Source organism: Dermacentor albipictus, chromosome 1 (genome assembly GCF_038994185.2).
Source record: "Dermacentor albipictus isolate Rhodes 1998 colony chromosome 1, USDA_Dalb.pri_finalv2, whole genome shotgun sequence".
NCBI lineage: Eukaryota > Metazoa > Arthropoda > Arachnida > Ixodida > Ixodidae > Dermacentor > Dermacentor albipictus.
In genome coordinates this window covers 177,432,815-177,446,045 of record NC_091821.1, presented here as the reverse complement: position 1 = coordinate 177,446,045, position 13,231 = coordinate 177,432,815, and the positions used below count along the sequence as shown (strand labels likewise).

At 46.5% G+C, this 13,231-nt stretch overlaps 1 protein-coding gene across 2 annotated transcripts in view; it reads right to left on the bottom strand.

The window, feature by feature from the left end:
• tna (tonalli) overlaps positions 1 to 13,231 on the bottom strand; it is a 302,871-nt gene that overhangs the window by 55,759 nt on the left and 233,881 nt on the right. Inside the window, exon 1 of one of the 2 annotated variants that reach the window (XM_070529710.1) lies at positions 3,979 to 4,189. The exons of the other annotated variant lie outside the window; for it this stretch is intronic. Within the exon in view, the coding sequence (XP_070385811.1) occupies positions 3,979 to 4,061 (83 nt within the window). The 5' untranslated portion in view covers positions 4,062 to 4,189. Of the gene's footprint in view, positions 1 to 3,978; positions 4,190 to 13,231 lie in introns of those variants that run through there. 2 annotated transcript variants of the gene reach the window in all.

Here is a 13,231-nt window from a genome sequence, read left to right as displayed (position 1 = left end):
ATACACGACCGGTGGCAGCTGCTCCTGCGTAATACATTAAAACAAATTACAGCGTCATTGAGATTTTTGACTGGTCATTGCATATATACAAGAATGTAAGCACGGTTCTTGAATGACAAAGTTTGTTAACATATTTGTCCTCAACTTGTTCAGTTCATTGCCTTTTAATTTTCCATATCAGTGGCATGCACTGCTTTCCTGGTTTCGAACTGATATAGTTCTAAAGTTCGTGTGATATTTTATTTAATTAGATAGACAAAAATATGGAAGCATTGATACCAGTTATTTTGGGCAAAATTTTTGGCACATACGAGTATATTCTTTTATGAAAAAATACATATTTTATTGTTTTGACTGTGCGTAGCGTTCAAGAATTTGTTTTCAGCATCTTTGGCAATGACAATGCAGTTATTATTCATGGATTTGATCCCTTGACAAATGGTTAAGAGGAATCTTTAGCTCGGGCCCCATCCGACGCGGCCTATTCAAATACTTGTAAAACGCAGAAACGCTTTTCTTAGATAATCCTCCTAATCGCTTTTGTTGAAATTCGTTGCATTTGAGAGAGAAAGGTAAATCCTAGTTCTGTTGGAAACACAACTTCGATTTAGGGCCTGAATTTTGTTTAAAATATTTTGAAAAATTCGAAAGTTTGAAAAAATAGAAGCACGACGTTTACAAACTAATAGCTATGCATGAAGAACAGACATTGTGGTTCTGTAAACGGCATCTATTATAACAGTCAAAGCGGACGAGTTTGCTATGTCAATTTGTATCTTACGTGAATTGGTTACGTTCTGTACAAGGGTTCTGCACAAGCCGTATTTCCACAATACTAAAATATTTTTTAGATTCATGTGTAACATATCCATTTTGTCCGCTGTAGATGTACTATTAGATGCAATTCACAGAATTATGATATCATTTTTCATTGTTGAGACACGGAGTTTTAAACTTGATAGTTTCGTTATCTGAAAATGTTTGATTTGGCCAATTTTGAATAAATAATTGACCACCTAAATGAACAATTCGAAACCAGTAGTCACTAGAATTAAACTTTTTCTTTTAAATGCAACAAACCTCCTCAAATTTGGTGAAGTGGTTGCAGGGAAAAACGAATTCCCCTTCTACATGTATTTAAATAGGAGCACCCGAGCTAAAGCTTCCTCGAACAAAATTTCTGGCTACGCCACTGGCCCCATATATATATATATATATATATATACATGGGGCCAGTGGCGTAGCCCCCCCCGAACAAAATTTCTGGCTACGCCACTGACGACCTCCCGCCGGAGGTTACACGCGCGCAACTGTCACGTAGAAAAATAAAAGAAGGAAGGGGAAGAGGGGGGGGGGGGTACCGAATTTTTGCAGTGCATGTCGACATACCTGGCAAAAAAAAAATAGCCATGAAAGAAAGGAGCTTTGGCTCTCGTCCATCACACATGATACGCGCCGTACTTTCTCGATATGACTGCACACGTTCTCGCAGGATTTTTGCTTGATTACATATATAGTCAACGCCTGAGTGTTCAGGTGGCAACTTCACGATCCCTCCAAACAAGGCTCAGTTTAATTTCGTGGAAACGGCCATCATTCGCTGCTTACAAGCAGCCGTAACGCCTTCGATATGTTTGTTTGTACGATATATTACGCCTTCTGTGCTACACGAAGCGTACAACGCTGGACTACCTAAAAGACCGCTATATTTTGCGAATGATAAGCGCAGCAACTTTAGCATGCTAGAACGGAGCGGAGTAATATCTCATTTCTTCTGTCTGTATCTCTGGAGAAAACAGGGAACAGACGCCGACCAAGGTGAATCTTTTTTTTTTTTCTTGCCCGACGTTTCAGTCCGCACACGAGAGCCTTGTTCATAATGAAGCTTCGTTGTGAACAAGGTTGCCTTGTGGGGGCCAGAATGTCAGGTAAAAAAAAAAAAGAAAATTCCCCTTGGTCCGCGTCTGTTTCCTGTTTTCGCCACGATTCTTCCCGACCAGACGAGCTTTCGACAGACCCGCGACTTCATCTATGTAGTTCTCTGTAATTCCCTTGTCTATCAAGCCATTATGCATTGAGAGTATTTCAAATAAATAAATAAATAAATATTAAATGTTCATTCATTCAATAAAATCTTTTTAGAAGTGTGTGTGTGGGGGGGGGGGGGGGGTCTCCTTACTTTCACAGGAAGGTGAGGTAGCTATAAAAGGTAAATGCAACTGACAAGGCGTCTTTTCACTGTACCATATTACGCAAATGTCAGCTTGAAAACAGCATTGCCTGAAGCCACCATCACGGTACCTCAAGCACAGAAATAATTTGGAATAGTCGGTAAACAATCGGAACCAGTGCCTAGATTTCAGTGAGTTTGTGTTTTCAATTCTTACTGGCACCTACAGGTGGCAAGACGCGCTCAGCTAAGAGGCACCCGTGCGCCAGTTTATAGCAGCGAGGGTCAGCATTCACAAAGTTTCTCGTTAGTGGCAGCTCTTCGTTTTTTTCCTCCGCTAATAATATAATGTATCCTATTGACCGGGCGTCTGTTGTTAAGAACTACTCCAACGTACAAACTGTTTTGTGAGCACGGTCAGGAGTACCCGTAATTCCTGCTCCTGCACATCTTGGAATTCACAAAGCGGTCGGTGCGCAGCAGCCGATCGCAAGAACGGGTGCCGGAAGCCATTATAGCGAACGACGCAATAGCGAGGGTGACAGCGAATGCAGCCGGCAACTTCACAAGGTGAATCCAGCCACTGATTCGCAAGAACGCTCCCCACACGCGAGATCGTCTTTCAATTGGCCACTGCCTTGATCTCGTCATCGCATCGTTGGCTATCGCGAGGGACGTCTGTCACTGTACACTGAGGAATCGGGATGCTATATCAGCATGTAGAACTTATTTGAGCAACCCGCCGCGGTAGCTCGGTGACTGAATGGCGTTGCACTGCATGAGGTCGCGGGCCATCCGGTCGCATTTCGATGGGGGCGAAATGCAAAAAGCTTTCACGTACTTCCATTAAGGTGCACGTTAAGGAACCCCAGGTGGCCAAATGTAACGCAGAGCCCCCCACAACGTCGTGCCTCATAATCATATCGTGGTTTTGGCAAGTAAAACCCCAGAATTTAATCTTAATTCAAAGAAGTTCTTCGAACACGATTTTCTAGGGTCTTATACACACCAAGCAGTCTATTATAGTTAAACCTATATTAGCTAACCCGACCGGCCAATTTCAAGCAGCTCTTACCAACAGAAATATTTCAATTATTCGGCCTCTCGATCTAAGTTGCCGCTGTACTGATGCCTTCCTCTCGACACCGTTAAGGCTAATTTTCTCATCACCCATCGTGACGAGCGGCCGATTCAGGCGATAACGGCGGCGTCCGATTCAACGTCGAAGCGCGAGAACTATAGGAAACGAAATAGACCGTCGCAAGATACGGCCCTTCGTATCGTATATGCACGCGAAAACCCGACAAAGCACGCGGAGTTCCTTTTTTGCCTGTATAATAAAGCACTCGCAGATTTTAGTGCGCGCGCATGCTCGCCCCGTCACGAGCCAATGGACGTGCGCACACTGCAGTAATTTCGTGTCACAATTTAAACGGGGATGTATTCGCTGGCCCGCGTTCTTTCGCCAAGTTCCTCGCGTCCATCTGCATCCCGCTACTTGAATATGTGGGGGTTGTGCAACGCACAACCGAAAATAATTCATAGAACGCATACCACGTGTGCAGGTCCACAGCACGCGCGCAGTTCCGGTACATCGACCTCACACCTTGAAATATCGTTCTCGAGATGTGAATTCCTTTCTCCGAGCCATGTTCTGACGGGCGCTGACTAGCCTACTTCCTCTCTTCTTCCTTCTTCGGGATCCAGAATGTTCGCAGCGCTGTCGCCTGACCACAGACTCCGCCCCAAAGGCGTCCCTCCCGAGAAATCCTCGCAAAAGAACAAAAAATCGACCTTTTTCCACTTACCGGCGCCGTACAGTGACTTTGGCAACCTTCAGAGGCTGTCGGACTTGTATGACCTTCACTTTTTCAGCTTTGGAATCCTCCATGCCTTGGCCGCTGACTCTGTTCAGGAGAGAACAGAACGCTAGCACTCGGTTGCGCCGAGTAAGCGTTCTCGTTTTCCTCCTCTTCCGTCGCCTGGTATCGCTCAAGCCGCTGTTCTTGTGCACGCGCATCCCCCCTTCTTCTTCCTCTTCACAATGAGCTAAAATTATAACGTTTCTTTCTCTTCTTTTTTTCGCTCTTAACTGAACACCTTGGAGGAGGAGAAGGACGAAGTAAACAATTTATTACTCTAGAAAGAGTAATTCAGCGGTAGGGCCGGATGTCTTGATCTTCTGTTGGTTGATGACGATCTCCGACCTGCATGGTTGGCGCCCCTATTCCAGGGCACCACTGAGCGTGGCTAAGTGATACTGCGAAATTTGCCCTGCTGATGTCCACTTTTGCGGCGGTCCCATTTTCCTTCTCGTCTCAGACATCGCGTTGTGGTCACGCGTAAGCTTATTGATACCGCGTCCTTTCCAACCCTTCCATCTTCTTCGTTTTGTTCATTCTTCAGGCCCCCCGGCTGCTCTGGGCCTATTCAGTCAAATGAAAATAACGATGATGATGATCCTCAGCCATAGCCCCAGAATCGGTCGGCAGGAAGAAACGTACGTGACATAAAGAAGTACTTTGCGGGTGGGGGGTGGGGGAGGGGGGGACATGCGAAGTACAGATACCGTACAGTAAGAATGTAAGCAACAGGCGACAAGTGTAACTCGCCGCCCGGATTTTTTTTTCATCGCGCGATAGCTTTAAAGAATATTCTACATTGACAGTAAGTATGAGTAGTGCCCAGTTGCATATTTCTGATTTTGTGTGCTATTTGTATAGTGTGCCGCCCACAATGCGCGTGTACATATGTATTAGGTAGATTACATATAGAAACAAGCTAAATATATACATAAAATATATACATAATATACATAAAATACATAATATATACATAATACATATACGTAAAAAAATACAAATAAACCCAAAGCAGTCATTTTTAGAGCTAAAAGCAGACAAATTCCGGCAAAATATAACATCACTATTTGTTCGAAAATTGAAATTGTTAAATCCATATGAAGGTTCTTGGTGTTTACTTTTCTGAGACAATAATATGGGAAGACCATGTGAATTACATATTGCAAAAGTTAGGCCATATTACAGGCATATTAACCAGAAATCGTTGTCACAATCCGTGAAATTATTAAGGTACAAATCTACTTTCTTTCTTATCTATTTAAATTACAGTAATTTAATATGGGGCACAAACACATAAAGAAATGTTATGAGGCTCACAAACGCTTAAAAAAAGAAAATTCTGCGGGTTATTGCGAACCACGCCTAGTGCGAGCCTACGTCCAACTTGTTCAAGAGATACAAAATGTAACAAGTTTACGATCTACACCGGCATAGGTAGCGCAAGCGTATTCTTTAGGTTTTAAGCAGAGAAATTTCTCGTTTACGGAAATTACGAATTTAGAAAGTACTGCCACCTATGACTCTCGGAGGACCGCACTTCGGAAACTTGCGCGACTTGCCGTTCCACGTATGACTTACAATCACTGAACAATTGTTTGCCGCGCTTATTAAATGAATTTTATATGCTGGGCATATACTTTTCGCTAGTTAAACAATTTGATTTGGCTGCACTATTCATTATGTAAATTACTTACTTCTGTTTATACAAGTTGTTTTTTGAGTGCTTCTTGTCAAGGTACTTCTATGTGACATACTGTATTTTACTGTTATTGCCACTGATTGTTTTTTGTTGGCAAATTCCACAGCATACCTTATAGATTTCACGTATTTGTCAGTGTACACAGGAGGAACAGCGCTGTTTTATGTATGTGCTGACATACTGCACCAAATTTATGCCTTTATTGTCTTTTCCGGTTACTATTAGTTTTCTTCATTGCGTGTTTTGCTGACCTGTCTCGCTGCCATGTGTTGTCAGGGGGTTCAGAGTTTTTCAAGCCGTCTCCTTGCGGCTTTTTTTTCCTCGCCCTCCTCCATTTTTAATGGGAAATAAAACTTCATTCATTTCACTAAGTAAACCCGCAGAATGCACGCCTACTCACAATTTAGAGTGGAGATAGTGTGAACAAATAAATTAATGATAGAAAGTTTAGTAGCCAGACTCACTTGAACTAAATTATGAAATACGTTAGATAGTGAGATATAAGGAGGAACCTTTTTTAAAAAAATAAATTCGGAGCGTGAAGAAATTGAAATTGCCTTACCATGAACCGTGATGAAGAATAAAAGAAAACAGACACGGTAATCGTTTTACAGGGTAAACAAAAACATCCATTTTTTTTCACTCGCACCTCCTCCTTCCTCATCCTCTATATTATTATTATTATTATTATTATTATTATTATTATTATTATTATTATTGTTGTTGTTGTTGTTGTTGTTGTTGTTGTTGTTGTTGTTGTTGTTGTTGTTGTTGTTGTTGTTGTTGCACATTTCGAAACGTGGTGCGTATATACCAGGCGCAACTAATGTGCGGTAAATGCGCAAAAAAAAAAAGACCGCTAGGGTTGGACCACTTTAGCCTAAAATGTGAACGACCGAAGAAGATACGAACATACGTCGCGAAGACTACGCTGAGACAAAAAAAATTTTGAAAAACAGGAAAAAGAAAGAAAGAAAATGAAGAAGTGGCCGACAATGCGAGAGTTCGCTGCCTACGCACTTGCGACGCAGGAAAACGGCGCGACACCATTTTCTTTTTTTTTCTTTTTTTCTTTTTCGGCAGGGTTACGCGCTGCGACCGGCAAACTGCGCAGCCTGACATACGCGTCGAGACGAGACTGACGCACGAACAATCGAGAGAAGGGAACAACAGGTGGCGTCATCGGCGCGGCGCGAGAAAAGCCACACACCCACAACTGTGCGCGGGTCCGTGCGCAAACGCATCCCACGCAGATGTCGCTCAACAGCTCAACGCCGGAGCGAACAGAATGACCGCCCGCTTAGCCCTGTAATTGCCAAACCCGAGCTGACCGTGCCAGTTCACGGTAGGAAACACCCAATCAGTTATTCGAATAAGATATTACTGCTGAAGCATGTGATTTGCGATGTGACATTGCAAACGTATGCTGAGTGGACCTTATACGCGCAAGAAATTGGCTACGAGGTACCTTTTCAATTTCAATGCAAGCACGAGAGTGCTTAACGGTCTCGAATGCAAACCAGTAGGTGCTGCATTTCATATGGGTTCACCGTTGTACTCATCCTAAAAGATTGTACCGATCACCAAAGACGACTCCTACTAGTCCAGGTAGTAGTTCGTTTGCTTCCCATGCTGGAAATTTACGAATCAGACTCGATGACTTATTAGACGTCACGCAATCCGGAGAAAGCTATATAATACGCAGCATAAGTGTATTCACAACGGCAGCTACCGCACCGGATAACAGGACGCGATCCCGCCAAGCTGCAAAAGTGTCGTCGTATTCTCGCGCCGTAAAGTATTCGTCCCCTTTCCAGCTGCAATGTGGAAGGGGAAAAAAAAGAGGCTCAGTCGTCTGCACGGCTCAAACGATGACGCCAGGATGACAAGTGCGAGAACGGGAGAATGGGATGGTCTAAACGCGTACGTATTCTCCTTGCTTCGTGCAGACGGTCCAACCTCAGGCCTATAGAGCGCTGGAGCACTACGCTGCTATAAGGTAAAAAAAGGCAATATCCAAAGCAGATAGTTGCAGGATACCGCATTAAAGACTGACTTTTTGGGGCAGGATGACTACCGTTGTTCCACAAGCATTGTCTTCCGAACCAAACAACAACGCAAAAATATCGCTTTCTTTGTCTCGCAGCGCAACACTCGAGCGCTTTTGGCAGAAGTGTGGACGCCTGCACAATTAACTCCCTCCCAGGTAGTGCGCCAGGCATGCGCTCTTTGAGCCATAGCCAAAGCATCACATGCGCAGGTATACAATCAATACAGTTCAATAACGGACGCGGTCGACCGTTCACTGTGACCTTTTTGTTTCTTTCATTTCATACAGGGAAGCTGTTAAAAGTACCGGAGTCAGTCCTCAGTGAGCAAAGTTTTCACGGACGGACGGACGGACGGACGGACGGACGGACGGACGGACAGACAGACAGACAGACAGACAGACAGACAGACAGACAGACAGACAGACAGACAGACAGACAGACAGACAGACGAAGCGATTGCTGTAAGAGAACTAAAAGTCGGATCGAAATGAAAACTGAAGTGATAGAGTGCGTACTTTGAAGAATGCGTATATACACCAAATGACGTTACAAAAATGAGCGTACATCGTGTAGGCGTTGTGATAGAGTAATAACATCTACATATATTTTTATATTGTTGTTTCTGCTGTGCGAAAAGGAGTATCCGTCACCATTATAGGGTGACTATATCTCTTTCCTTTCAATAATAATAATAATAATAATAATAATATATTATTATCAGTCACCTTCACGGAACCACGCCAAACAGCTCACGCAGATAATAAAACTGCAGCCGTATGAAAACTTACAATTGAATAGGAATGTTACTGCGCAGAAATACAGGGAACAATACAGAGCATTTATGGGGGAAAGCTTATGCAAGTGTGTGGTTGAATTAGGGGAGGCGCAAGAAAAAAAAAATTAACGAAATACTGCGTGACGTACTGTAACTGCCTCAAACAAGGGTGAAATGGTTTTGCAACTATCGCGATAGAGACGGCAATAAATATTTCGAACTAAAATTTTGCTCAGGTATTTAGAAACGTCCCTTCACAAGCCAATGTTGGCATTGAGAATGGCTTTGAAAATCAGAAGTGTTTGATTAAGTGCGCTAATCAGAGCGGAATGCACTCACCGGCGTCGGCAGAGATCACGTGAGCAGCACTTGTCGTGGTAATAAAACAGTGTCCAGAGGGCGCTGGTAATGTGTGACAACTTTGCAGGTCTCTGATTTATGATTCTGCGGAGTCACGTATGCAGGCCTGCTAAAGCGATTTTTCTTTCTTTTTCCTTCTTGAGCGATATATGTGATGTCACAATCAGATTGCGCTGGCCTCCACTCCCGTTATCTTTTTTTGTGTTGTGCAGACGAGCTGCTTGTGCCATTTTGCGGATGTGTGTGTGTATCGCCTGTTTAGGCTAAATGGGGGTGGTGATAGTGCTTCAACAGGCAAGTTTGCCAGGCAGTTAAAGCCGAAATTCAGCCCGACTACAGCGTCTCTTTCAGGAATATGAATCCTGTCACTTCACGCTCGGAAGTGCTCAGTCATAGAGAAATATACGCAGAAGGCGCGAGATCCTACCTCGAAGGAACTGCTGCACACGAACATAGAGCGGAAATCCCTTTCTCCACAGGATACACATAGCAACACATCTCGCTCAGTATAGGACGCCAGCAATACCAAATAAAGTGTTTCGCATCGTTCAACTCGTTGCAGTCTGCGTGGAGTGGGAAAAGAGAACACCCCGTCTTAAAAGAAGAAGCTTGCGTGTACAACGATCCTATGTTTGTCCGTAAAATTAGCGTGGCCTACGGGCGGGTTAGCTTAGAGTGCCTCTCTTGGAAATCTATTCCAAACTTTCTTGAATTTCGCGCCCAAATAGTGCAGATATAAAGGTCACAGATTTCGCGGCATTTTCGTGGTTTTGGACGCTTTTCGCAAAGTTCTGCAGAAATTGCCAGGTTGTCGTCTTTCGTTAGTTTTCTTCTAGTAATTTATGCTGTTTGTTTCTTCTTTTCTTCAATAATCAGCGAATGACTAAAGCATTGGCCAGAGTTGGGAAAAACTTTGGTGATTCAAGCATGCACACACGAGTACGAAGGAAGCAACTGTACTGTAAAGGTTCAAATTTAAAAAAAAAATTATGGGGTTTTACGACCCAAAACCACGATCTGATTATGAGGCACGCCGTAGTGGGGAACTCCGCAAGTTTGGACCACCTGGGGTTCTTTAACATGCACCTAAATCTATGTACATGTGTCTTTTCGCGCTTCGCCCCCATCGAAATGCGGCCGCCATGGCCGGGATTCGATCCTGCGACTTCGTGCTTAGCCACCCAACACCATAGCCATTAAGCAACCACGGCGGGTGTACTGTAAATGTAGGAGTGAAGTAAAAGTAACCTAAAAGAGGAAGTAACACCAATCCGTGACCCCGTAGTCACTGCAGTTGCCACACAGTGTGGAGTCTCAAACGTGCCATTGGGACAAAGGGACGACAACACAGTAGTGCAGACTATCACAAGGGTACTTATTGCGCTTACTATACACCAATCTAGCCAGCCGAATTATTACATATAGAGCATGCCGATGGGCGCGCGCGTAAAACGAGGAAGACCGGCTCACCGCGACCGGATAGCGAGCGAATATGTTCGCTCCCATGCTTGACACCGACGCCTAATCGATCTCGTGTACGGTCACGCGAACGATGGCGCGTTCGAACGATGGTGTTCGTCCATTCCGGTGTCCTGCTCTTAAGCCTTTCCCAAGACGGTCCCGCGAACGGCCGGCGAGCGCCCGAAACGTCCACGCAGCTCGCCCAGCCCAAGTGAAAAAAGGGACAGACGACTCTTTTTTGAACCCGAGTAGCCCCGCCGTTAGGTTGCGTTAGTGGCGCAACACTTGCGCCATCTCTCGTACTCATCTGCAGCCACACTACCCGCCGCCGGCGCTTAGCTACGCGTAGAAGCCACATTACAGGAGACGCTATCACCAGGCGGGGAAAACAGTATCAGGGGACGCGTGAAAGTCGAGCGTCCCTACAACGCAGAGAGAGAGACAGAGGGGGCGAGAGAAACGAAGGAACGGCGCGCCACGAAAGCAGCAGTTTTTCAAAATGTCAAGTGCGGTGACATGCTCGGTACTGCAATATCTTTGCCACGAAAAAAAAAATAATAATGAAACATTGCATTTCGCTTCCTTTATATAATGCTCTCAGCTGACTGCGACGCATGACACCTGCAGCAGCTTTTTCAGACATCTCATGACCATCTGGTGACATTAGGAAATGAAGCTGCAATTTGGCACAGAGGTCGTGTTAGTCGGGCAGGACGCTGAAACGGCGACATTTTTTCAGTTATCCTTGAGCGCCCAAGGAGCCTTGCGTCGCCCATCAGGCGGCGGCGGCTGCTGCGGCTGCTGCTACTGCTTCGACGTTCGTAGTGGCGTCACAGAATGTACTCAAAAGTGCAGAGAGCGGACGTTCGCATTTCGCTTGACCCTGATAGCGCTGCGGTCGTGGCGGGCAAACGAGACGAAGGAAGGTGGCACCGAGGAGCGTGCGCGTCGGCGTAAGTTGCGACTGACCCCTCCACCCAACGAAAAAAAAAAGAAAAGACGAATAAGAATGCAGGCTCGCGATCGAAAAATGCGTTTTCTTTGTGTGTGGCTGCCGCCAGACGCATCCAGGTCACGCGTGTCTCCTCCATTCGCTGACAGCGAGCCTGACAGCCAAATTAGACGCGGTGCTTGATATTGCCGAGACGGATTCGATCTGATATGCCCGTGCAATCCAACCATCCAACTGTTGCAACAGCAGCCCTTCCTCACCGAGCGCACACTGACAGCGCACACCTGCGGCGTCGAAAACCCGCGCCGCAGACGACGTCGCATGCGCGCGAGCTCCGTCATCGCCCACCAGCCGGACGACGACGCGCTCGAGTGGTCACCCGCCGTTGGTTGCTCCCCGCAGGAGCGCGGCGGAAGTCTCCACTCTCGTGGCGCCAACAATTAAAGGGGTGGAATGGGGGGGGGGGGGGCAGCCCGTGCGTGCGTTAAAGGCTGATTGATAGTACGACTGTTGCGTTCATTTCCCCTTCGGCTGTCCACAGGGAAAGGGCTTTCGCAAAGCAGCCAAGGGCTCTCTGTCAACATGCGCAAATAATGCCGCATATGCATCTTCCAAAGCGTGCTAGTGAAAGTGTTTCTGCGCATGATACACCATCAGAAGCGCACGGCAGCGTTTCCAAGCGTCGGCGTCCCTCGTAACCGAGCGAATGAGCACAGCGAAGGGTGAAAGCGCGAACGCCGAGCGCAGCGGGGTATGAAAGACGGCGATAACGAAGAGAGCGCGAGCAGGAAAACGGAAGAGGAGGGTGCAGCGGAACCATGAGGCGGAAAGCGGAGAAGGAAGGTATGGCGAAAGCGTAAGAAAAGCGTAGCGCCGCGCAAGACGGGCTCTGCGGCGAAGACCGCTACGAGATGGTGTCAGATTAGCGCGCGTCGACCGTTCACCGATGACGCCACCGATACCATGTATGGAAATAAAGCGTTGCATGAGCGGAGCTCTGTCTGCAGCGGCGGCTGGGAATCGCGCCAACGAGTCACCCACGCGCTGCCTCTCGAGATATCCCGATTAGTAAGGCATGCCGTGCCACACTTGGCCCCGTTTGCAACGTGCCGCACGAGACAGATTGTCCGCGCCAGCCAATATATCGCGAAATGAAAACATGTATAGAACTGCGCTCAAACTTCGCATTAGGGAGTATCGTAATTATCGGTAAATTTCTTTTTTATGGCGATAGCAATTACAGTCGAGCGTCTCCACAACGAACACCTCTACAACGAAATGACCTGCATAACGAAGTAATTATTTTCCCCCGGTCCTAGTGGAAGCTGTGCAGTGCGCGACCTCTATATACAACGAAATGACATCTTCGACAAATAATTGTGGAGGCACCAAGCACTGCGTTATAAAAGCGTTCCGACGTCCGATATAACGTCCGATAAGGTCCTATCGCGCCACGCGGTGCCGCATGCTCTAGGTGAGAGGGAAAGGGTACGAAAGTGAACCGAGAAGGATGGTGGCTTGATCCCGCGCACGCAAAAGAGCAGCTAGAGCATGGGATAAGGTCCCTAGAATATTTCTAGGGACCATAGTGAGGAGAAATGCGCACCGTCTCCCGTCATGCACAACACGGAGGAGCGGGGACATGCGTACGCGCTAGGAGAGAGGAGGGGGAGGGGACAGGTTGCCGTGATCCTCTTCTACTCCGACCGCGCGCGCCGTATACCTTGGAGGTAATCTGAGGTGGGTGCAAAGATGAGGCGACCCGAGATAGCTGACGGCTTCTTGTGCTCTGTACTCTCGCGCGACTAGTTCGCATTGAAGCGAGAGGCAGCGCGAAGGGCGATTTGGCCGCCGATGTTGCCGCTCTTCATCCCACCAGCGTTCTGGCAGCGACTGCCGGC